General features: G+C 50.1%; 1 protein-coding gene across 13 annotated transcripts in view; it reads right to left on the bottom strand.

Moving 5' to 3' along the window:
- The window catches only part of SGMS1 (sphingomyelin synthase 1), a 248,507-nt gene that overhangs the window by 28,038 nt on the left and 197,666 nt on the right, over nucleotides 1-22,803 (bottom strand). For 11 of the 13 annotated variants that reach the window (XM_056819149.1, XM_056819155.1, XM_056819143.1 and 8 more), the window contains one exon: nucleotides 1,078-1,923. In XM_056819149.1, coding sequence (XP_056675127.1) covers nucleotides 1,078-1,694 — 617 coding nt within the window. In that variant the 5' untranslated portion in view covers nucleotides 1,695-1,923. Of the gene's footprint in view, nucleotides 1-1,077; nucleotides 1,924-19,569; nucleotides 19,781-19,869; nucleotides 19,960-22,803 lie in introns of those variants that run through there. The other 2 variants (XM_056819181.1, XM_056819179.1) reach the window with 2 other exon arrangements.

The following is a 22,803-nucleotide window of genomic DNA, read 5'->3' as shown; positions in this document are numbered from 1 at the left end:
GCTCTAAGAGTGGTCTTTGGAGCTCTCTCCAGCCACCCTCAGATACCGCCTTGATTCTGAAAACAAGATCCTCTCAGTAAGAGCCAGAGGGTGGCTCAGCAGACAGAGCTTTGGCCTCCCAACTGGAAGAACCAAGTTCGAATCTTCCCTCAGACACTCCCTACCACCCAGCCATGAGCAAACAACTTGACTTCTGGGAGCCCTGGTTTCCTGATCTGTAAAATGGGGGCAAGAGTGGTTGGATCGCCCTTACGGGAGAGCAGCACCTCCCTCGCCATTCCCACAAGACAAAGGGATGTGCTCATTCACATGCTTCAGCCGGCACGAAAGGGTGGCTGGTTGGGCAAACATCTGGGACATCCTGCTTGGAAGGCCCCACGTGCTCATGGCCAAAGCTTCCTGCAGGGTGGCTCCACAGCCAGGAGTATCCACCGGGGGTCCAAGCCTCATCCCAGCCCAGCCCACAGGACCTGCACTGCCCCCAATCCTCTGGGGAAGTCTCCCCACGCTGAAGACACTATCCTGAACTGGAACAAGTCATTGCACCTTGCTTGCCTCAGTTTCCCCAGATGTAAAATGAGGGAGATGGACTGTATTCCCTCCGAGGTCCTTTCGAGAAGGTAGAGGACACCAAGCGTTTGGGGAGCCCTAAAAGGGTTGTAGTTTGAATTTATTTACGCACACTTGAGACTTTCAAACTGTTTCCTCGTCCATAAAATGGGAAGTCATCGTCCCAACCCCCAGAGCTTCGGGGGCCCCAGGGAGACCGAGCCTATCAAGTGAGGGGGCTGGACTGGCTGGCTTCGGGGTGGGGTCTCCCTCCAGCTCCCCCTCGGTGGCCCTACAAGATTAAAGCACCCACCCAGGATGGAGATTCATTCCTCTGCTATTGGCTGGAGACCTCGGGGGGGTCCTCGCTAGAGTGACCCTATGCTGGGCCAGCGGCCGCCTCTCTGGGGCAAAACGGGCCGGCCGCGAAAGGTCAGGCCTCCCCTCGCCGGACCCCGCCACGCCGTCCTGGGCACGGCCGCGGCTCTCCACCCACCTCCAGAGCTGAGGCGCCGTCGGGTCACTTACTTGTATTTTAAGAACAGCCACTGCACGAACCAGAGGCCCACCAGGATGAGGCCGTTGATCTCGCAGATGGAGAAGGCCCAGGGCACGCGGTCAAAGCGGTCAAAGAAGGTGTCGGGCAGCGGCGCCTGCGTCTCCTTGGGAGGCACGCGCTCGTGGACGAAGGAGATGGTCACGGTGGTGAACATGAAGCAGCACAGGGCGTACAGGAAGGACAGCAGGGTCTTGCCCCACTCCCGCGGGTACTGGGAGCGCTCCAGTTCGGGCATGGGGATCTGGATCATCTCCAGCCCCCCCTGGTAGCCGTTGGGCACGCCGTTGTGCTTGGCCTTGCCGCCGGGCCCCAGGCCGTCCGCGCCGACGCTCAGGTGCCCGTTGGCGTGGCCGTTCTTGTGCGCCTCCAGGTGGTGCTCCATCTTGAGCGTCTCGATCATGTCCAGCAGCCGCTGCCCGTTGTCGGAGGAGACCCGCGACAGCGGCGGCTGCCTGAAGTCGTCCTGGGTGAGGCTGATCAGGTCCCGGCCCGTGCACTGGCCCAGGGGCTCGCAGTATTCGGGCATGGCGTTTTCCAGCAGCCAGTCCGCCACCGTCTGGGGCGACCAATAGACCACTTCCTTCATCGTGCCGGCAGGCAGGGGTCCTCCGCGTCCTCTCGACAGGTCAGCAGGCCGCGCTCCTCCGCGGGCGGAAGAGGCTCGGCCTCCTCGGCGCCTCCATCCTGTAGGCTGGCCGCAGAAACTCGCTTGGCAGGCTGGCTGGGGGGTCTCGGGAACACTTCATGGAGCGGGACACGCTCCGGGGGCGCATGAGAAGCCGCTCAGCGCGTCCTGGCCACCCAGACTCTTCTTCCTGCAGAAGCAAGGCACAGGGTGAGCAGGGCAAGAGCCGGGCGCCCCGTGTCCCCCTCCCTCTCCCGCCTCCCCAAACTCCGCGGCAACAAGCTTCACTCTGAATCCCGTCCCCACGACGAAGACCCACCGACGGCCAGTCCCTGTGAGGACGTGCATGGACGGAGCGCCGGCTTCATTTAGGAAGAGCTTGATTTTGTAAGTAGCCTCCAGCCATCTACACTCACCCAGGCTAAGGACAGACTGAAGGTGCGACATGACCACGGTGGTCTGAGGAACTCCTAGTGTGTAAACTCCCTCCCCCAGGAAGTACTGAGAGGTTAAATGACTAGTCCAGGGTCAAACCTGCCCTGGTAGGTAAGGCTTGTTCCCGAAGTTAATGGAACTGAGGTTAGAGGATATAATAGGATAAATGATGTACATGACGATTGAGGAGAAGCATAAGAAGACTCACAGCAACTGATGCAAAGCGTAGGTAGAAAGCAGAACCAGAAAAACAAAAAGCACACAATGGCAACAAAGAAAAGCGAAGCCAACCAAACAATCCAATTAAAGGCACTGAAATAAGAATGAAAGAGAGATGAGGGCGCAGACTAGCAGACTTGCTCAGGGCTTCACTGAATCGTTTTCTTTTGTTTCATTAACATTCCCAGGGACGTCCCTCCCTCCTTCCCCACCCTAGAGGAGGATGGTGTCTCTAGACAAGAGAGCTCCTCTCTCCTCCATCTCTCCTGCTCAGTTCTTTCTCTGGAGGTGGACACACACAGGTTATTCTTCAAAGAATAGGTCTTCCTCTGCAGAATATTTCTTTCTCTTTTTAAAAAATTCTCTGTTACGAGGGAATGGCTTGCTGGGACGGGCAGGAGGAATGATACTGTGGAACGGGTAGGTGATACAAAAACAAAAGCCGATGATAAAATTGTACTGAAAGATACACAAAGGGGTGGCTTCCTTGATTGAAACTCAGGCCTAGAGGCAGAAGGTCCTGGGTTCCAATCTGGATTCAAGATACTTTCTAGCAGAGTGACCCACTGCCTAGCCACGACCACTCTCCTGCCACAGAACAGCCCAGATGGTAGAAAGACAGATGGTTAGGGTTTTAAAGAGCCCAGAAAAAGAGGTGAAAATCCTGAGCCTGTAATGCTGAACAAGAAAGGGGGCTGAAGACTGGAGGGGGAGGGGAAGAACCTTTTCTGAGAGAAAACACAAGTCTAAGGTGCCGTTTGCTGACGTCACCCCACAGAGCAAACAGAGCCAGGCAGGCTTGAAATACCAAAATAGAGAGCTGACCCGGCAGACAGACCACTCCACGCAGCACGGGTCATCCGCACTCTTGGGAAAAAGGAAATCTCTCCAATGGGCCCTCTGGGCTTCCTTCCCTGCCTGATGGTCTTCAGAGCCCTTTAGCCCAGCCAAATGGCAGACCTACAGCGGGGAGGCCACTGCCAGGAAGGAAGGATGCCAGGGGGAGATCCTTGACCGCATGGCTCGGGTCAGAGGCCAGTGCCTGCATGGAGGAGCAGAAGCACCTCTGGGTGCCGGGCCCGGACGCTGGAGAATCGCCCTTGCAATGGGGGCAGCCCCTGAGGCTGGGCTCTGCCCCCCCCTGAAGGGAGGCTTCATCTCAGAAGCTCTCGCTGAGGGCTGTGGCCTCCAGACACGACCAGACTGCCCAGCTGGAGGCGATTCCCCGGGACAAAAGCACCCCCATCTACAAGCACTTCTGGGGGAGCTGCGTCCCTCGGCTCTGCATCTCCGAACCGCAGAGCCTTCCTTGACGGCTTCAGGCGGTCCCTGCGATCTCTACTTTCTCTGAATTCTCCAGTTCAGGCCAAGAGGGCTCCGAATAGAAGCTGACCTCGATCCAGGGAGAAGCACTCGCAGCTTGGCTTCCACGGCGGCCTGGCTCAGGGCTGGGCACCATCAATGGCCAGGGCTCATCCCAAGCCATCCGACGGCGTCCTAACGAGAGCTCCAATGGCTCACAGACTGTTTGGGGTTTTTTAATCTATAGCTAGGGAGCAGGCCCATGGCTCAGGGGATGGAGAGCCAGGCCTAAAGATACAACCTGGGTTCAAATCTGGCCTCGAACACTTTCTAGTTGGGTGAGCCTGGCCATGTCACGGAACCCCCACTGCCTCCTCCTGACACAATCTGGATGCTAAGAGGGGAGGGAAAGGCTTAAAGACAACAATGACAAAAGGGGCCTCTCCAGAGCTCCCCATTCTTTCCTCTTCATGGGATCCTTTTCCTCCCTGCCTAGACTGTCCGGCTGTGGCAATGAGCCAGGAATCAGGAATATGGGGCAGAAGCAGAGACACAAAAGACCAGAGTCTCATTCGCTGTCAGAGCAGCAGAAAAACAAACCAGAGCCCAGGGGACATCGGGCAACCTCACAAAGTCTGGAGAAGCATCTGAACCCCAGGCGTTGGGTCTCTAAGTCCAGTGCTGTTAACACATACCACACAATGATGCAGGCAGCCTGGTGAAGCAGTGGAGAGAGCTCTGAGTCTGGAGGCAGGAAGATCCGAGTTCAAATCCAGCCTTAGACACCCCCCCCCCACTGTGTGGCCTTGGGTCAGTTACTTCATCTCCGTCTGCCTTCATCCACCCTTATCTCTGCCAACAAAGCCTGTGGGCTGTCTGTGGGGTCCCAAAGAGGTAGACGAGAGCCCTCTCTTGAGATGCTGACCAGCGGCTGCAGGGGGCGGAAGGCTCTCTGCTCTCAGCGGAGAAGACCCGAGTTCTGAATCTTCTGCCAAGGAGCTGCCTCTCCTCTGTGGCCTCAAACGACTTAATTTAACCCCCTCAGATCCCCAGTTTAATGGTCATAATAATGATGATGAAAACAACAACGATATTAAAAATAAACGACTTCCAGTAGTGGCTGTGATGATCAAAGAATGGCAGAGATGTGTAGATGGAAGGAACCTCGCAGGTCATCTCACACGACTCTGCCCATTTTACAGGAGAAAACTAAGACCTATCAAGGGGAGATACCTTGCTCTAAGTCCCAAAGATAGCAAAGTTTAGATTCGAACACAGCTCCCTGATTCCAGCCCCTTCTTCCATCCAGTTTCCATGGCTGTCTTCATCATTCTATGCTTTCTTCGGGAGCTACAACTTTACTAGGCCTCTAAAAGACCTGACTCCTTTGGGCCTCGGGAGTAATAATAATAATAAAACTATTTATTCCTGGAGTCAGAAATAGGAATTCAAATCCAGCCTCACAGAGGACCACCAGAGAAGAGATTCAAACACAGGTCCCGACACCCCAACCAGCTCTCTATCATATGCCCTCCTTAAATGAAGTGGGCCTCCAGCCTCCAAGGATGCAACCAGTCACCCTTGAGGATGGGCCAATTAGCTAGCCTGAAGCCTGTTGACCAAGCCAAGCCGGTCTTTGGGAAAATCAGCCAAATGCCTCATGCTTGGCTTTCCTAAGCTGTCCTTCTGCAAGCTCGATGGGGTGAGATGGGAGGGTTTTGTGCTATGAGAGACAGACAGACAGACAGAGAAGAAGAGAGACAAGAGAAGGGGGGAGGGAGGGAAGGAGAGAGACAAAGAGAGACAGACAGCTAGACAGACAGAGAAGAAGAGAGACAAGAGAAGGAGGGAGGGAGGGAAAGAGAGAGAGAAAGAGACAGATAGACAGACAGAGAAGAAGAGAGACAAGAGAAGGAGGGAGGGAGGGAAAGAGAGACAAAGAGGCAGACAGCTAGACAGACAGAGAAGAAGAGAGACAAGAGAAGGAGGGAGGGAGGGAAGGAGAGAGACAGAGACAGACAGATAGACAGACAGAGAAGAAGAGAGACAAGAGAAGGAGGGAGGGAGGGAAAGAGAGACAAAGAGGCAGACAGCTAGACAGACAGAGAAGAAGAGAGACAAGAGAAGGAGGGAGGGAGGGAAGGAGAGAGACAGAGACAGACAGATAGACAGACAGAGAAGAAGAGAGACAAGAGAAGGAGGGAGGGAGGGAAAGAGAGAGAGAAAGAGACAGACAGACAGAGAAGAAGAGAGACAAGAGAAGGAGGGAGGGAGGGAAAGAGAGACAAAGAGGCAGACAGCTAGACAGACAGAGAAGAAGAGAGACAAGAGAAGGAGGGAGGGAGGGAAAGAAGAGACAAAGAGACAGACAGATAGACAGACAGAGAAGAAGAGAGACAAGAGAAGGAGGGAGGGAGGGAAAGAGAGACAAAGAGACAGACAGATAGACAGAGAAGAAGAGAGACAAGAGAAGGAGGGAGGGAGGGAAAGAGAGAGAGACAAAGAGACAGACAGATAGATAGACAGAGAAGAAGAGAGACAAGAGAAGGGGGGAGAGAGGGAAGGAGAGAGACAAAGAGACAGACAGATAGACAGACAGAGAAGAAGAGAGACAAGAGAAGGAGGGAGGGAGGGAAAGAGAGACAAAGAGACAGACAGATAGACAGAGAAGAAGAGAGACAAGAGAAGGAGGGAGGGAGGGAAAGAAGAGAGACAAAGAGACAGACAGATAGACAGAGAAGAAGAGAGACAAGAGAAGGAGGGAGGGAGGGAAAGAGAGAGAGACAAAGAGACAGACAGATAGACAGACAGAGAAGAAGAGAGACAAGAGAAGGAGGGAGGGAGGGAAAGAGAGACAAAGAGACAGACAGATAGACAGACAGAGAAGAAGAGAGACAAGAGAAGGAGGGAGGGAGGGAAAGAGAGACAAAGAGACAGACAGATAGACAGACAGAGAAGAAGAGAGACAAGAGAAGGAGGGAGGGAGGGAAAGAAGAGAGACAAAGAGACAGACAGATAGACAGAGAAGAAGAGAGACAAGAGAAGGAGGGAGGGAGGGAAAGAGAGAGAGACAAAGAGACAGACAGATAGACAGACAGAGAAGAAGAGAGACAAGAGAAGGGGGGAGAGAGGGAAGGAGAGAGACAAAGAGACAGACAGATAGACAGACAGAGAAGAAGAGAGACAAGAGAAGGAGGGAGGGAGGGAAAGAGAGACAAAGAGACAGACAGATAGACAGACAGAGAAGAAGAGAGACAAGAGAAGGAGGGAGGGAGGGAAAGAGAGACAAAAAGACAGACAGCTAGACAGACAGAGAAGAAGAGAGACAAGAGAAGGAGGGAGGGAGGGAAAGAAGAGAGACAAAGAGACAGACAGATAGACAGAGAAGAAGAGAGACAAGAGAAGGAGGGAGGGAGGGAAAGAGAGAGAGACAAAGAGACAGACAGATAGACAGAGAAGAAGAGAGACAAGAGAAGGGGGAGAGAAGGAAAGAGAGACAAAGAGACAGACAGATAGACAGAGAAGAAGAGAGACAAGAGAAGGAGGGAGGGAGGGAAAGAGAGAGAGACAAAGAGACAGACAGATAGACAGAGAAGAAGAGAGACAAGAGAAGGGGGAGAGAAGGAAAGAGAGACAAAGAGACAGACAGATAGACAGAGAAGAAGAGAGACAAGAGAAGGAGGGAGGGAGGGAAAGAGAGAGAGACAAAGAGACAGACAGATAGACAGACAGAGAAGAAGAGAGACAAGAGAAGGGGGAGAGAGGGAAAGAGAGACAAAGAGACAGACAGATAGACAGAGAAGAAGAGAGACAAGAGAAGGAGGGAGGGAGGGAAAGAGAGAGAGACAAAGAGACAGACAGATAGACAGAGGGAGACAGAGGGAAGCAGGCATGCAGGATGGCAATTCGCATTCCACATCCAATCCTTTGCCTGTTTAACCTTGTTAATGACCATTTTCTCGGACGCTCTTTACATTTAGAATTTGTTAAACGGTAGCCCAAAGTGGAATAAGGAGGGGAAGGACAGCCCCTGCCTTCGTGGCGCTTTCAGGCTAGGCTTGGGGGGAGGAAGAGAAGCCGAGTCCACCGAGAAGAGCTCTCGGAAAAGGCGAGATTCAGCAGAGGAGTGGCAGCCTCCGAGTTTCTCCTGGCAATCCTGTTTTTCCTTTGGCTAGAATGGCAGCGTAACTGGACCCTTGAAACCCAAGCCATTTCCTGAACACATTAGCTTGAATTTGTCTGTTGGGTGCCAGCCTCTCGCACAGGGTCAGATAGCACGCAGGGATCTGTTTCCATTAGCTCGTCACCTACAAAACAGAAATTCTAACCTGGGAGGAGGAGGGGCAGAGGCAGAGCCAGGGCAGGGAAAGGCTCGCACTCTTCTCTTCTCTCCTGTCTGGCCACGCGTGGCTCTCATCTCAGAGGGTAAAAGTCCAAGACGTCCAAGCCAAGCTCTCTGCCATTCGCTTATAAAACCAAAGCCAGGGCAGGGACTGCTTCTAAGTCTAGCCCAGAAGGCCCTGGGAATAGAGTCTGTTCCACACGGATCCGAGTTCAAGTTTCAGAATAAGAGATAATAAGTATGGTGAAGATAAGGCGAAAGAGAGGCTCTCAGAGGAGACAATCACAAAAACTCTAAACATATAAAAACAAAAAACAAACAAGACTCCATTTCGTAAATCGACAATGGAGGCGGGCAGCAGGTCCAAGCCTCTCCATTGGTCTCGGCCCCTGAAATAGCCCATTCCAAAAGTGGAATGAAAGCCCCTCCAGAAGCAACACCCACGTAATGGGTAAGTCTTGCCCACCTGGTTACAGGCACAGGGGGTCAGTGGTGGCAGTTCGTGAGAAGTCCCGGGCACCAGAGATCCCCAAAAGGTTGGCTTTTGTTCCTTTAATTCACCGATGCTCACAGAGCACAAATGAAATGTTCACAACGCCGCAATGTACACATCCATTGGGTGAGAACTGGGCACCAGAGGGTTGTCATCCTCTATTCATCGACAGCCAACGGCCGCCCAAGCTACAAAAAAACAAACCCCAAATGAACTCTTTCAGACCAGGACCAGACACGCAGACGGAGGCCCACAGCCCGGGGGACATGCCACGGATTCACAGAAATGTAAGAACCAAGAAACAAGTCGGCCATCACACTGCATACACATAGAAAACCTTCAAAATATTGACAGCAAGTAGAAGAAACCAAAGCGACGTGGGAACAGGACAGCTGTCCCAGCTGCTCCCGGTCTGTCCTAAGGATGCCTTCTAATATCCCATTACAGAGAGGGGTCCTTCCCCCAGCTGCTCACAGAACCTTAAACAGAAGAATCACAACAGGATTGTGACTTCTCCTAGGACCATTCCTATAGGTAGGAAGGAAGGGAGGGAGGGAGGAAGGGAGGGAGGGAGAAAGGGAGGAAGGAAGGAAGGAAGGAAGGAAGGAAGGAAGGAAGGAAGGAAGGAAGGAAGGAAGGAAGGAAGGAAGGAAGGAAGGAAGGAAGGAAGGAAGGAAGGAAGGAAGGAAGGAAGGAAGGAAGGAAGGAAGGAAGGGAGGAAGGGAGGGAGGGAGGGAGGGAGGGAGGAAGGAAGGAAGGAAGGAAGGAAGGAAGGAAGGAAGGAAGGAAGGAAGGAAGGAAGGAAGGAAGGAAGGAAGGAAGGAAGGAAGGAAGGAAGGAAGGAAGGAAGGAAGGAAGGAAGGAAGGAAGGAAGGAAGGAAGGGAGGAAGGGAGGAAGGGAGGAAGGGAGGAAGGGAGGAAGGGAGGAAGGGAGGAAGGGAGGAAGGGAGGAAGGGAGGAAGGGAGGGAGGGAGGGAGGGAGGGAGGGAGGGAGGGAGGGAGGGAGGGAGGGAGGGAGGAAGGGAGGAAGGAAGGGAGGAAGGGAGGAAGGGAGGAAGGGAGGAAGGGAGGAAGGGAGGAAGGGAGGAAGGAAGGAAGGAAGGAAGGAAGGAAGGAAGGAAGGAAGGAAGGAAGGAAGGAAGGAAGGAAGGAAGGAAGGAAGGAAGGAAGGAAGGAAGGAAGGAAGGAAGGAAGGAAGGAAGGAAGGAAGGAAGGAAGGAAGGAAGGAAGGAAGGAAGGAAGGAAGGAAGGAAGGAAGGAAGGAAGGGAGGAAGGGAGGGAGGGAGGGAGGGAGGGAGGGAGGGAGGAAGGGAGGAAGGGAGGAAGGAAGGAAGGAAGGAAGGAAGGAAGGAAGGAAGGAAGGAAGGGAGGAAGGGAGGAAGGGAGGAAGGGAGGAAGGGAGGAAGGGAGGGAGGGAGGGAGGGAGGGAGGGAGGGAGGGAGGGAGGGAGGGAGGGAGGGAGGGAGGGAGGGAGGGAGGGAGGGAGGGAGGGAGGAAGGAAGGAAGGAAGGAAGGAAGGAAGGAAGGAAGGAAGGAAGGAAGGAAGGAAGGAAGGAAGGAAGGAAGGAAGGAAGGAAGGAAGGAAGGAAGGAAGGAAGGAAGGAAGGAAGGAAGGAAGGAAGGAAGGAAGGAAGGAAGGAAGGAAGGAAGGAAGGAAGGAAGGAAGGAAGGAAGGAAGGAAGGAAGGAAGGAAGTTAAGTGACTTGCCAAGGATCCCATAACTAACAAATGTCTGAGGATGGATTTGAACTCAGGTCCTCCTGACTTCAGGCCTGACATTCTTATCCACTGTGTCACCTACGTGCCTAACAATACCACCACAAACCTGTTGCCTACAGACACCCGGATAGAACACCAAGCTGGAAAAACGGGATAATGTTTTTAATAAATGTCAGCCTACGAAATGCTCAGAATCCTCCAAGTATATGAAGCAAAAAGCTTTAGAAGTATGGAGAGATCAGCACCAGGGAAGAGCAGGAGAAGGTAGATCTGTCTATCCATCAGTCGGATGGTCCTGGTCTGCTGCTGCTGCTATGGTGGCTCCCTATGATGCTCTGAGTGAGCTGACATCTCAGGATGAGTTTTTCTCGTACTATTCTCAGGGCAGTCATTGCCTCTACCTGGATGGACACAAAAGAGTAACTAGGAGGACCGTGATCTTCCCTGGGATCATTCAGATCAATGGTCTGAAGTCCATTGAACAAGATGGGAAGACTGAGGTAAGAAATAACAATGTTAGGAAAAGTGCAGACGATCATGAAGCCCTTTACAATTTCCAAAGTACTGCCCAGCCAGGATGTTCTTTCAGCCTCCCATCAGCCTGGTTAGGGAGACTGCTGTCTCCTCCATCTCACAGGTGAGGAAGATGAGGCTCCAAGGGGTTAAGACATGCCCAGGATCCCAAACCTCAATACTATGAATCCGAGACGGGAGTTCGATTCTGGTCTTCTGATCCGATGGGTAGGGCTCCCTGCATCCCCTGCGACTGGGCCTGCAGACACTCAGGAAGGAAGGGCTTCCCCATGGGTGCCCCAAGAGCCAATGGGGTGGTTCAATAAGGAAACACACAAGATTTTCAAATGGTCCCTTAATTCTATCAAATTGTGATCATAGCAAGCGTTACCTTGTTTTCGCCTCAACACCCCACGTTAGCAAAGGCATTCTGCTCTCCTGATTTTACAGATGAAGAAATGAGGCTCCGTACAGCTCAGAGACTTACGGGCTCCACAGAGTGACCACAGACAAGTGGTTTCGCCTCTGAGGCCAAAGGCAACTAATGTATGTGCCGTGCCACGGAAGGGCCAGGGCTGGGGTCGTTTAAGGAAGCTCTCGCTCACTGGGGTCTTTTTAAGAAAGCTTTTTATGACTCTTCCAGTACTCTAATATATTGCACTGAGGAATTCTGGGATTTATTCTGCTAATTTTGAACATGTCTCCCCACAGCTCCACCCCTGACGTCCTTTTTTCACTTATAAACTAGTCTGCCTAGATGAAAATTACTGAGAGTCTCGAGACAGAAAACATTCTTTCCCATCATTTACGTTTGGTTTTTTAATCAGTATCTACCCATCTATAGTGCTTCTAAATACACGTATGTTCACCAAATAAACCCATATGTGTATATATACATGAAATCCACATATTTGTAAATTCATAACACGCACCTCAAATATACTGAATTAACCAAAATGAATTTAAAAAAGGGAATTGGCTTGCGCGTCAGCTCTGGGAGGGGTGGCGGGAGGAGAGGGAGGAAAAGAAAATGATTTTTGTATTCAATGAATAATGTGTGAAATTGAGCAAATTAAAAAAATGTTTAAATTTTAACAAAAAAGGGGGGGATTGGGGGCAGCTGGGTAGCTCAGTGGATTAAGAGTCAGCCCTAGAGACGGGAGGTCCTAGGTTCAAATCTGGCCTCAGACACTTCCCAGCTGTGTGACCCTGGGCAAGTCACTTGACCCCCATTGCCTAGCCCTTACCACTCTTCTGCCTTGGAGCCAATACACAGTAATGACTCCAAGACAGAAGGTAAGGGTTTAAAAAAAAGGGGGGGGGGGAATTGGTGATTTCAGCAAGTGCTTACTCCATACAAAACCCAGAAGGAAATCATGGCCTGATAACATGGTGTACAGCTTTTCTAACTTAGTTTAGATATTTTCCAGTCAATGTCTACACAGTCCCGAAGTAGACGCAATCATTAGTATTAATTTTACAGAGGAGAATATATATTTTTTTTAATGTCCTGCTTCTCTGACACCGTCATGCCCTCAGAACTCCATGGTGATAAATGGGGCTCGAGCGGCTGTCTCTCCACCAGATTTAAACACTGGGTGATATTACCTTGAAATGAATTTCAAAACACATTTCAGAAGCCAAAAATAGCCCGACAGGCAGTGTGACCCAGAGGCACAGCTCGGGTGTGGAACAGAGACAGCTGGACTTGGAACCAAGATGGCCTTGGGTTGAATCAAGCGCAGATTCTTCCCCCAACAAGTTGTGTGTTTGACCAGTCACATTTTCCCTCCTTTGCTTCAGTTATTTTGTTGAAAGATTGGACCAAGAGAACTCTGGGATCGTTCCCTTGAGTCCTGACATTATTCTGCCTTGTTGGCCCTCTACACCCTTTGGGGAAAAAACCAACCCTCTCCTCTAGTTGATATTTAAAGATCGTCCCAATTATACAAATGAAATGGCTAAAATGGCCATACCGTTTGACCTTAGAGCTGTCACTGCCAGTTAATTCTTTAGTGGGGCGTTGATTTTAAGAAGGCTCCCTGTACACCAAAATACAAAGAGCAGCCCTTTTTTGTGGGCGGAAAGAGAATTAGAAACCAAGTCAATACCCACTGAATGGGGAATGGCTAACCCAACTGGGACACGGCCATGGAAGAGGATTGGGCAGTGTCCCAGGACACAGGAAGAAGCTAAGAATGGGATGACTCCAGAGACGCCTATAAGACTTGGGTGAAAGAATGGAGAATGAAGTCAGTAGTCAGTGCCAAGACAGCAATATATCCAAGGACTCTGAAAAAGTAAATGAAAAGCCCAGCAGCAGCAGCAGCAGCAAACAACCGACAATGGTGTTACAAAATGACAAGCAGAGCATGCGTGGCCCCAGGGAAGAGCCACGCAAAGATACTCTTACTCCACTCTTCAGAGAGGGGCAGCAAGTCCTCCAGCTGGCAATCTTTTCTTACGTATTTTCAGATCTTTGAAAGGTACTGATCTAGTTTGCCAATTTTCCCCTCTCTTCTGTTTTTCTTAAATTAAAAAAAATGATACATGATGTCTCTCTGTGATGATTCCAGGAACAAAAAAATACACATCGAAATGTGTTTAAGTAAAAAAGCAAGGGCGGCAGCTAGGTGGCTGAGTGGATGGAGAGCCAGGACTAGAGATCAGAGGTCCTGGGTTCCAATCTGGCCTCAGAGTCTTCCTAGCTGTGTGACCCTGGGCAAGTCACTTCATCCCCCATTGCCTAGCCCTTATCGCTCTTCTGCTTTGGAATCAATATACAGTATTGATTCTAAGATAGAAGGTGAGGGTTCAAGTGAATAAATGAACAAACCAACCAACGAGCGAGAATGCTGGTCTAGGAGCTCCAATATTCAATGGCCATGACTCTCATCAAAGAATTTGACCTGAGTCTCTGCCATGCTACCTTCTTCCGATGGGTGCCTCGTTATTAGCAAGTGGAAGGTCTCCCTGAATCTGCATTAATATCTACAAAAGAGGGAGTCACAGAACAATTCCAGACACTTGCGTGAGTTTACCATTTAGACCCTGGCTAAGATCACCAATTACCAGCCCCGGGACTTCACCAGGGTGAGGGCCACCGTCCGCCACAGCCTCTCGGCCTCCCCTCTCGAACTCTGAGTCTTAAGGCGTTGGAGAGGTAAGATTATCTCCAGGGAGCAGCCTCAGGGTTGGAGGGTCCTCCTGGCTCTAAGGCCAGCTCCCAACGCACAACATTATTCTGTCTGGATGATGGAAAAGAATGTTAATAATAGCTAACATTTATAGAGCACCTACTATGCCCCTTAAGAGTATTATCTTGTTTGATCCTCGCTGCCACCATGGAAGGTGGGTACTATTATTATCTCTACTTTACAGAGGAAGAAACTGAGGCAGACAGAGGTTAAGTGACTTGCCCAAGGTCGTACAGCTAGTAAGAGACTGAATTTGAACTCAAGTCTTCCTGCCTCTAAGGTCCTGAATTTAAACACAAAGGATGTGGGCTGGACTCAGGAGAGGGTGGAATGGGTGACTTCTAAAGTCCCCCCAGCATGAATTTTCATAGAATGATTTCTTCACTATCCAACCATGGATGAAAGTCAGGTGACCCAGCCTAGAGCTCTTCTCACCTAGGGTGGTAGCTCTGACTGCAAATGAAAATAAACAAAACTGAAAAAGGAAATGAGAATCATGTCCTGGAAATGAGGGTGCCTCTGGCTCTGGGTGATACACTGAGTAGAGCACTGGATTTAGAGTTTGAAAGACCTGAGTTCAAATCCTACCTTAGATACTAACTCTAAGAACATATGGATCACTTATAGTCACAAAATCAGTTTCTTAATCTGTAAAATGGGTAATCCACAATCCCTACCTCTGCCCCAGAATTACAGAGAAGCTCACGTGAGATAAAATATGGAAAACAAATCTTAAACCTCTTAAAGGAGACAAAATATACCCTCCAACCTTGACTTTTCAAACCTGAAATCCCCACTGAAATGTGAGTCACCAGTATAGCTCCTGCCCAGGCTCCCTCCCTCCTCAGAATCCCTGGGACTCTGCTCCATCTCCCACCTTCTCCCAAAAGCCTTTCCCACTCCCAGGCTCCCTCCAAGTGCCTTCTCTCTGCAGGAGGGAAAGCCCTTGGGGGCAGCAGCTTTCATTTTGGCCTTCAAAGCCACTGGGCTCCCATGGTGCCCGGCGCAGAGTGGCTGTTTCTGAGTGCTCGCTACCTGGCTGACTGGCTGATCTCTGGGTTCCCTGACAACCCTGATAAGCTCCAGCTCATCAGAAGAGTATCTGGAGTCCTGCAGCCACGTTTCCTGCCTCCCCCATCACCTACGAGCTCTGGCCGCTGTCCTCTACCAGGCTTAGAGACTGGCACGGCTTTCCCAGGGTCCCTACGTGCCATGGCATGAGGCTTCAAACTGACCCCCGCCCTGCTGGGACTTCTGAAATGACTAGCTGAGAAGTCTAGACCTGGCTCTGTCCCATACCAAGCAAACTGGGGCTCCCTGAGACATTTCACACCATTAAGGACTGCTGACTTGAGTGACAGGAGAGGAAATTTGGTGGCTACAGGGAAATGGAGTCACGAGAGACTTGGGGTACATCTGACCCAATTGTGGTGTGGCCATGGGCAGGTTCCTTGGTCTCTGTACATGTCAGCTTCCTCCTCTTAGATTAGACATGATTATAGTCTGCTAAGAGCTAATAATGATGTAATAATTTGAATTCTAGTTAGCATTTTCATAGCACCTACTGTGTACCAGGCACTGTGCTGAGTGCTTTACAAATATTATCTCATTTGAGAGAGGTTCTAGTATATCCTCCCATTTTACAACTGGGGAAACTGAGGCAGAGATTAAGTGACTTGCCCAGGGAAGTGTCTTAGGCTGGATTTGAACTCAGGCTTTCCTGACTGCACACCTAAGACTCTTTCCTCTGGATCACATTTCCATAGACAGCCTCAGGCATCTCTAATTCAACAGGTGAACCTTGCAAGGATGCCTGGGATTCAGAGTGAGGGAGCCCTTGCCCAGACTGCCGGGCCTGGAATGCTCTCTCTCCTTCCCAAAGCCTCCTGACTTCCTTCCCCTCCACACCCCTCGGTCTTCCCTCAGAGATAACCTGCTCTTCTAAGTCCAAATCTCCTGTGTAAGTAGCTGTGGGCCGCTGCCTCCCCCAGGGGTCTGGGAGCTCCTTGAGGGAGGGCCCACAGAGCCTAGCACAGGCCCTGGCACACAGAAGGGACTTAACAGATGGACGGAGATACAACTTGCCAATTTCCTTCTGAAATGATGCCCACGTGGGGTCTCCTGCATTCCAAAGCAGCCTACGATCAGTAAACATCTTAAAGTGCCTACTGTGTGCTAGATGCAGAGGACACTAAAAAGAAACTGTAGCGCTTCCCACCCCCCCAGAAGATACTAAAAAGAAACTGTAGCGCTTCCCAAAAGAAACTGTAGCGCTTCCTGCCCCCCAGGAGAAGAAACTGTAGCACTTCCTGCCCCTCCCCTCCCAGGAGCTTCTATTCTATTGGGGAGGGAGAAAACAATGTGTAGATGTAAAAGATACTCAAACATAAATAAGAGTCTGTAGCTGTGGGGAGCTCCCAAGTCACACCACCAATGACAGGATTTTCAAATGCACTTCAGCCTACACAGAGCGCTCCTAGGATGCACTTGTGCAACTTATTTCTCATTTAGAAGAATCTGACACACACACATTCCCCCGCCAAAATAAAAATCTCTCTCCTGCTGTGTATTGAGTGATGCGCCCTTTCTAAACTTGACTAGAAAAACAAATAAACGGCTGGACAAAGGGGCAGCTCAGTGGGTGGACGGGTGGACACATGGATGAGTGGATGGGGAGGTAGATGGATGGATAAGCAGATGAATGGGTCTTATTCTGTGCTGGACATTGTGCTAAATCCTAAGGATGGAAATATAATAAATAAACTAGCTCCTGCCTTTAGGAAGTTTATAGTCTCGGGGGCAGCTGGGTAGCACAGTGGATTGAGAGCCAAACCCAGAGATGGGAGGTCCTGGGTTCAAATTTGACCTCAGACATTTCCCAGCTGTGTGACTCTGGGCAAGTCACTTGACCCCCATTGCCTAGCCCTTACCACCATTCTGCCTTGGAACCAATGCACAGTATTGACTCCGAGACAGAAGGTGAGGGTTTAAAAAAAAAAAAAGAAGTTTATAGTCTCATGGGGGAAGGTAACATAAAGGGGGGGGGGGGGTAACAGAGTGGGCCAGGAAATGCCACAGAGGTCTGCTCTAGGCAAGATGAAGCAAGGAGAGAAAAAGGAAGTCTCAGGGGAGAAGGGAGCCAAGGGGACCCTGGATTCTCAAGAACTTTGCTTCCCAGAGATGCTTCAGGGGCGGGCCCAGTTCCTGAACAGACCCCTCTTATCCCTGGACCAGCCCAGCTCAATTCGGAGAGGTTTGTTTTTTTGGCTAAAAACATCCCCCAAACTCTAAAAAAATCATCTCAGGTCGAGGAGGGACGCCACCAGAGAAAATCACACCTCTCTGAAGTCAGTCCGTAACTGGACGGAGATCAGGCACTGGCACTCAGCAGAAGAAAAGGTGGCGCAATCGAAAAACAGATTTGAGTTCTGAAACTCAGAAAAATGCTTGTGCTGCCACCACCGTGCAACAACATCTCCGGTAACGGACCGCACGCGATTCTGGCACTCGAGCCCTTTCAAAGTTAGAGACTCCACTGTTTTGCTGGAAGGAGGAAGGGGGGATACAGAGCCAGGCACTTCCCACACAGCACTGAGCTCTAATGACAGGCCTTCTTGAATAAAGCATAAGACCTGCACACATCATTCTGCGTTTCCAGGGAAGTCAGCAGAGGAACAAGATTCGTGCCGAAAGAATCAGCAGCTCGAGCCTTTCCAAGGGGCTGGAGGCAATTGGGTGCTTGTCCCAGACTTCCTTCCCCAGAAGAGTTCCAAGGCTGAAAGAGGAAAATCATTTCTCAGGCGTAAGAAAACATTTGGGCCTGGGCAGAGCTGAAGTCCTATTGGGTTCTGGCACAAAAGCCTAAAGGCATCCCGGGGGGACTGGCATGGTCCATCAACACTGGCACCCAAGCATCGGGGGCCATGTTGAAGGCGGGGCCAGAAAGGCAACTGGACTAAGGGAAGGAGCAAGAGAGATTAATGGAGGCCAAAAAGTGAGCCCGGAGCTGGGAGGAAGGAGGGGGCTTTAGGCTGGATATAAAGGAAAATGTCCCAATACTCAGGATCCTTTCCTTCTCCCTGTCACTTAATTGCTCTGGGACTAAAGGACTGAATCTCTTCTTCCTCCTCGATAAAACAAGGCAACCGGATGACGATGGCTGTCCTGAGGTCCCTTCCAGCTTGAAATCTGGGGTTCTAGCAACGCAAGGAGGTCTCTGTTCTAGGATGGGAGCCGGGACACTGTTCCAGAGCAGAGCCAAATCCAGGCAGTGATGCCAGACAGGAGTTTGCAGGCCCAGAGCTGGCTACTCCCGTGCCAGAGAAGCCCAGGACCAAGCAAGCCAGAATGCCCCCAGCTCTGCTTTGAGGGGCAATCTTTGGCGTAATGGGAGTTTACCCTCATATGCCCCAATACCCAAAGTCTTTTCTTCTAGAAGTGCCCCCCCCAAAAAAAAAAACCCAGTTGCCTTAATCAATGCTCAGACAACCTGGCTGTCACCATTCTTTTTTTTTTAAACCCTTACCTTCCGTCTTGGAGTCAATACTGTGTATTGGCTCCAAGGCAGAAGAGTGGTAAGGGCTAGGCAATGGGGGTCAAGTGACTTGCCCAGGGTCACACAGCTAGGAAGTGGCTGAGGCCAGATTTGAACCTAGGACCTCCCATCTCTAGGCCTGGCTCTCAATCCACTGAGCTACCCAGCTGCCCCCGGCTGTCACCATTCTTGTCTCTTCTGAGAGTGAACGAAAGATAACTGGTCAATTTTCTTCCAAAAATGAACCCAATGCCCAGGTGGGCACGATGCCAAGCAGGGCATGGCAGACCAAGGAATCACTTCCCTCGGGGGAAGCAGGGAGAAGAAGTTCTCCATCTTTTTGGCATCAGGGACCCCCTTGGCAGACTGATGACGCCTAGAAATCCTTTCCCGGAATAATGCCTTCAGATGCCGAGAACAAAGTACAAAGGATTTCAAAAGATGCCAAATGTCCTGCAGTCCACAGTCTACAGATGGGCAAAGGGCAATTACGGGCAATCCAGTACAAGGTCTAATTACTATCACCATTTGGAAGCAGTGAGCAGCGCAGCTGATATTTCTAGATAACAGCAACAACTGAAATGGAAGAAAATTCTGGGACTTACACTGGTGACCGTCACAGGACCTGCTAAGCCTGACAAGGGTTCGATACAATACAATTTCTCAACGTCTTTCCTAAAATGCATCTCAGGTAGTGGTGCCTTCCCACACCATTCCCTATCTCTCCTACCCTGGAAGTCTTTACTCATGCCAAAAGGGACCCGAGAGGCCATCTTACATTTGGGGAAACTGAGGTCAACGTAGGTGAAGTAACTTGCAAAGCCAGGATTTGAACCCATGTCCTCAGATTCCAGATTTAATGGTTTTTCCCCCCTACGCTGTCATCCTTCCCTAAGTGTTGATTCCACTCCCCAGCTAATCACAAAAATGTATTAAATGAGATAAAGTTTTCTTTTCCTCTCCTGGGAGAATCCTTCTCCCCGAACCCTTCCCAAAACTTCCTTTGTACTCACTGACCTCTGAACTAGCATTCCCAATTCTCCCCCCAATTCTTGGGCACATAGTAGGCATTTTTAGCATACTTGTTAAATGGCACTGAAATGAAGCCATCCCAGGGAGGACCCTCGCAGTCAGTCCACAGGGAATCCTCTGGGCTCTTAGGAAAGACAGCCGGAGCCCAAAGATCCTTCCAAAGAACTTCTCTCCCGCTCGGTTCCAGGAAAGAGAAACCGCATGTTGGCTGAAGGGAACCCGGCCAACAGAGAGAACAACTGAGGAGAAGAGCTTTCTGTTTTCTGTTTTCTGTTTTCTGAATCCCCCAAGCAGAAGAGCTTTCCCAGGTGAGGAGGCTCTCCTCAGCCCTCAGCCTCACAGCTGCTCACCTCCGCTCTGGGTGGGAAGCAGGAGAATACTGTGAGGGAAGCAAGCAGGTGCCACAGAGAAAAGGAGCTTCTCTGCTCAAGTATTATAATTGTAGAGGTTTATTAGAGATTAAGAAATAAAGAAAATACAAAACGGGAAAGCACGTGCAGCCTACGTCTTGCCTGATAGGTAGAGAGCTGTGTGTGCGCAAGTAGGCGATACAGTCATTTAAATACCCATTTTGTTCTCCGCCCAGGTGAGCACTCAGGTGAGATTTTAGGGGATTCTGGGAACTACCAAGGACTTCTGGGAATTGAAGTCTGGGGTTCAAATCTCCATTTTTACACAGGCTATTGTTATTCTTAATAATTCTAGACTTAATTTTAGGGGATGGGGAGTCAGGCCTAGAGACGGGAGGTCTTAGGTTCAAATCTGGCCTCAGACACTTCCCAGCTGTGTGACCCTGGGCAAGTCACTTCACCCCCATTGCCCAGCCCTGACCAGTATTCTGCCTTAAAACCAATACACAGTATTGATTCTAAGACTGAAGGTGAAGGGTTTAAAAGTAATAATAAAAATGATTCCATATTAAATTTTAAAATGAAATTTATTTATTTTAGGGTCTCTAAGGCACTCTCTCCAGTTGCCCCAACACAGTCCTTTTCTTCCTGAAGATAAGAGTTCAGGCATCACTTTCTACATGAAGTCTTTCATGAAGCCACTGGGCAGTGCAATGGATCAGACCCTAGACCAGAAGCCTAGAAGATATGAGTTCAAATTCAGCCTCTGACACTTATTGGCTGTGAGACCCTGGGCAGGTCTCGTAACTTCTTTTGCCTCAGTTTCCTCAACTGTAAAATGGGAATAATAACAGCACCTACCTCCCTTGGCTGTTGTGAGGACCAAGTGAGACAATGGGCAAAATACATTTCAAAACCCAAGCCAATATTATAGCATTTATTGACTTTACATTGTCTCCTCCATCAGAATATCAGCTCCTTGTGACTCAGATTTATTTCCTTTTCTGTGCCTGGCACAGAGTAGGCACTTAATATTTCTTGACTTGATTGGCAGAAGCAGTGATCTGGCCTAGCAGTCAAGAACTGGTCAGGGCCTCAGGAGACGCTGGGTTCGAATTTTACTTCTGAGGGGGTTTTTTTTGCCACTGGTGACATGTAGGTCATCATGTATCCCTTCAGAGGCCTCAGTTTTCTCATTTGTGAAATGAAAGGGTTCACCAACTAGAAGAGGCTCCTTCCCACTCTACCTCAACATGGATGGACCTCTGAATTGGGAAAATACCAGCGGCTACACCCATAACTAAAGAGGAGTTCAAAAGACACATTCTGAGGTCAAATCAAAATGGCTTTGGGCTCAGCTTTAATCCCTGGCCTCTCAGTCACAAGGTTTTCAAAGGCATCTGTAAGAATTACTCAGCTTGGAAAGCAACGTCATTATCTGGGGGCCTTCTCTCCCCCCCAACGGGCAGATCAAATATCAGCTCTCCCCTCACGAACTCCCGAATGAAGAGACGAGACATCCCCCCGGTTTTCTCTCTCTCTCTCGTTCCTGATTCACTCCCATCTTGAAGACTTTATCCATCTATGGCTGCCACCAACGAGAGCAATTCTTGGCCTCGGCAGCTAAGAATACTCATCTCTCTCTTACCCTGGACAACAAATATAGCAAGAGGACCACAGCAAGACGCCTTCCTTTCATTCCCACCTCAGTTACGACCCAAGCATGGTCTGAGCTCGTTGGAGTGTATGTAGAGCACCGAAAGCGAGCACATCGTCTTGGAGGTTCCAAAGCCCGATCCTGTCCTTTTACAGAGGAGGAGCCGGGCTGGAAGCCCGTTTGCCATTTTTCGCCCTCTCTGAACAATACAAAAGAGGAAAGAAACTTCTGAGAACTCAACACCAGGAAATTTCTAAAATCAAAACAAGCAGCTTCCTGGGAACGTCAACAGAGGCAAAACCAAGATGGCAGAAGAGAGCCTGCAAGGAAGTGGAGATGTTTATCCTGGAGAAAAGAAGACAGTAGATTTGTCTTCTACTATTTGGACATTGACAAGATGTGAGAATTATGACCAAGGACCGTAGAGACTGGGGAAATGAATTACTCAATGTCATAGAAGGAACGAGTGACAATACTCCGGGAATTGCCACTGAATGAAATAAAAACTTCCAAGCATTCCTGATAAAGAGCCCGGAGCTCTGCAGAAATTGGGAAGCAAAAACATAGGAGTCAAAGGAAAACTTAAAGGTAAACATGATGAAAAACCAGAGGACTTGAGTTCAAATTTTGCCTCTGGTTACTACCTACATGAACCTGGGCACATCACCACTTAAACCTTGGTTTCCTTGTGTAAAATGAGGAGGTTGGACTCTGTGGCCTCTGTAGCTCCGTGTTTTGTTCCTGTGGACTGAGTATTGGACTTAGAATTAAACAGACTTGGGTTTGAATGCTGCCTTGACACTTTCTAGATTTGGCTGGGCCCCACCTTAGCCCAGCCCAACAGCCTTCACCCTGGGCCAACAGTCCACTCTCCAAGCAATTACTTCAGAAACAGCAGATGCCAGAAAACAGTCACCACTCAGAAGAGCAAACGTTGTACAACACCAACAAAGGCAAATAGCCTGAGTCTCTGGACCTAACTTTCAGCTCTGATCCCTTCCACATTCCCCAAAGATAGCCAGAGAGGAAAGAACCATTTGAACCCACTGCCCAATTCGAGTTGGCCAAAGCTCAGCCAATGTCTATCATGGTTGTTGTTTTTAAACCCTTATCTTCCCTCTTCGAATCCATACTACATATAGGTTCCAAAGCAGAAGAGTGGCAAGGGCTAGGCAATGGGAGGTCACACAGCTAGGAAGCATCTGAGGCCACATTTGAACCCAAGACCTCTCATCCCCAGGCTTGGATCTCTATCCATTGAGCCATTTAGCTGCCCC

This window comes from Monodelphis domestica, chromosome 1 (genome assembly GCF_027887165.1).
Source record: "Monodelphis domestica isolate mMonDom1 chromosome 1, mMonDom1.pri, whole genome shotgun sequence".
NCBI classification, from domain to species: Eukaryota; Metazoa; Chordata; class Mammalia; order Didelphimorphia; family Didelphidae; genus Monodelphis; species Monodelphis domestica.
The sequence above is the reverse complement of the archived record's forward strand: the minus strand, read 5'-3'. Positions and strand labels throughout refer to the sequence as shown.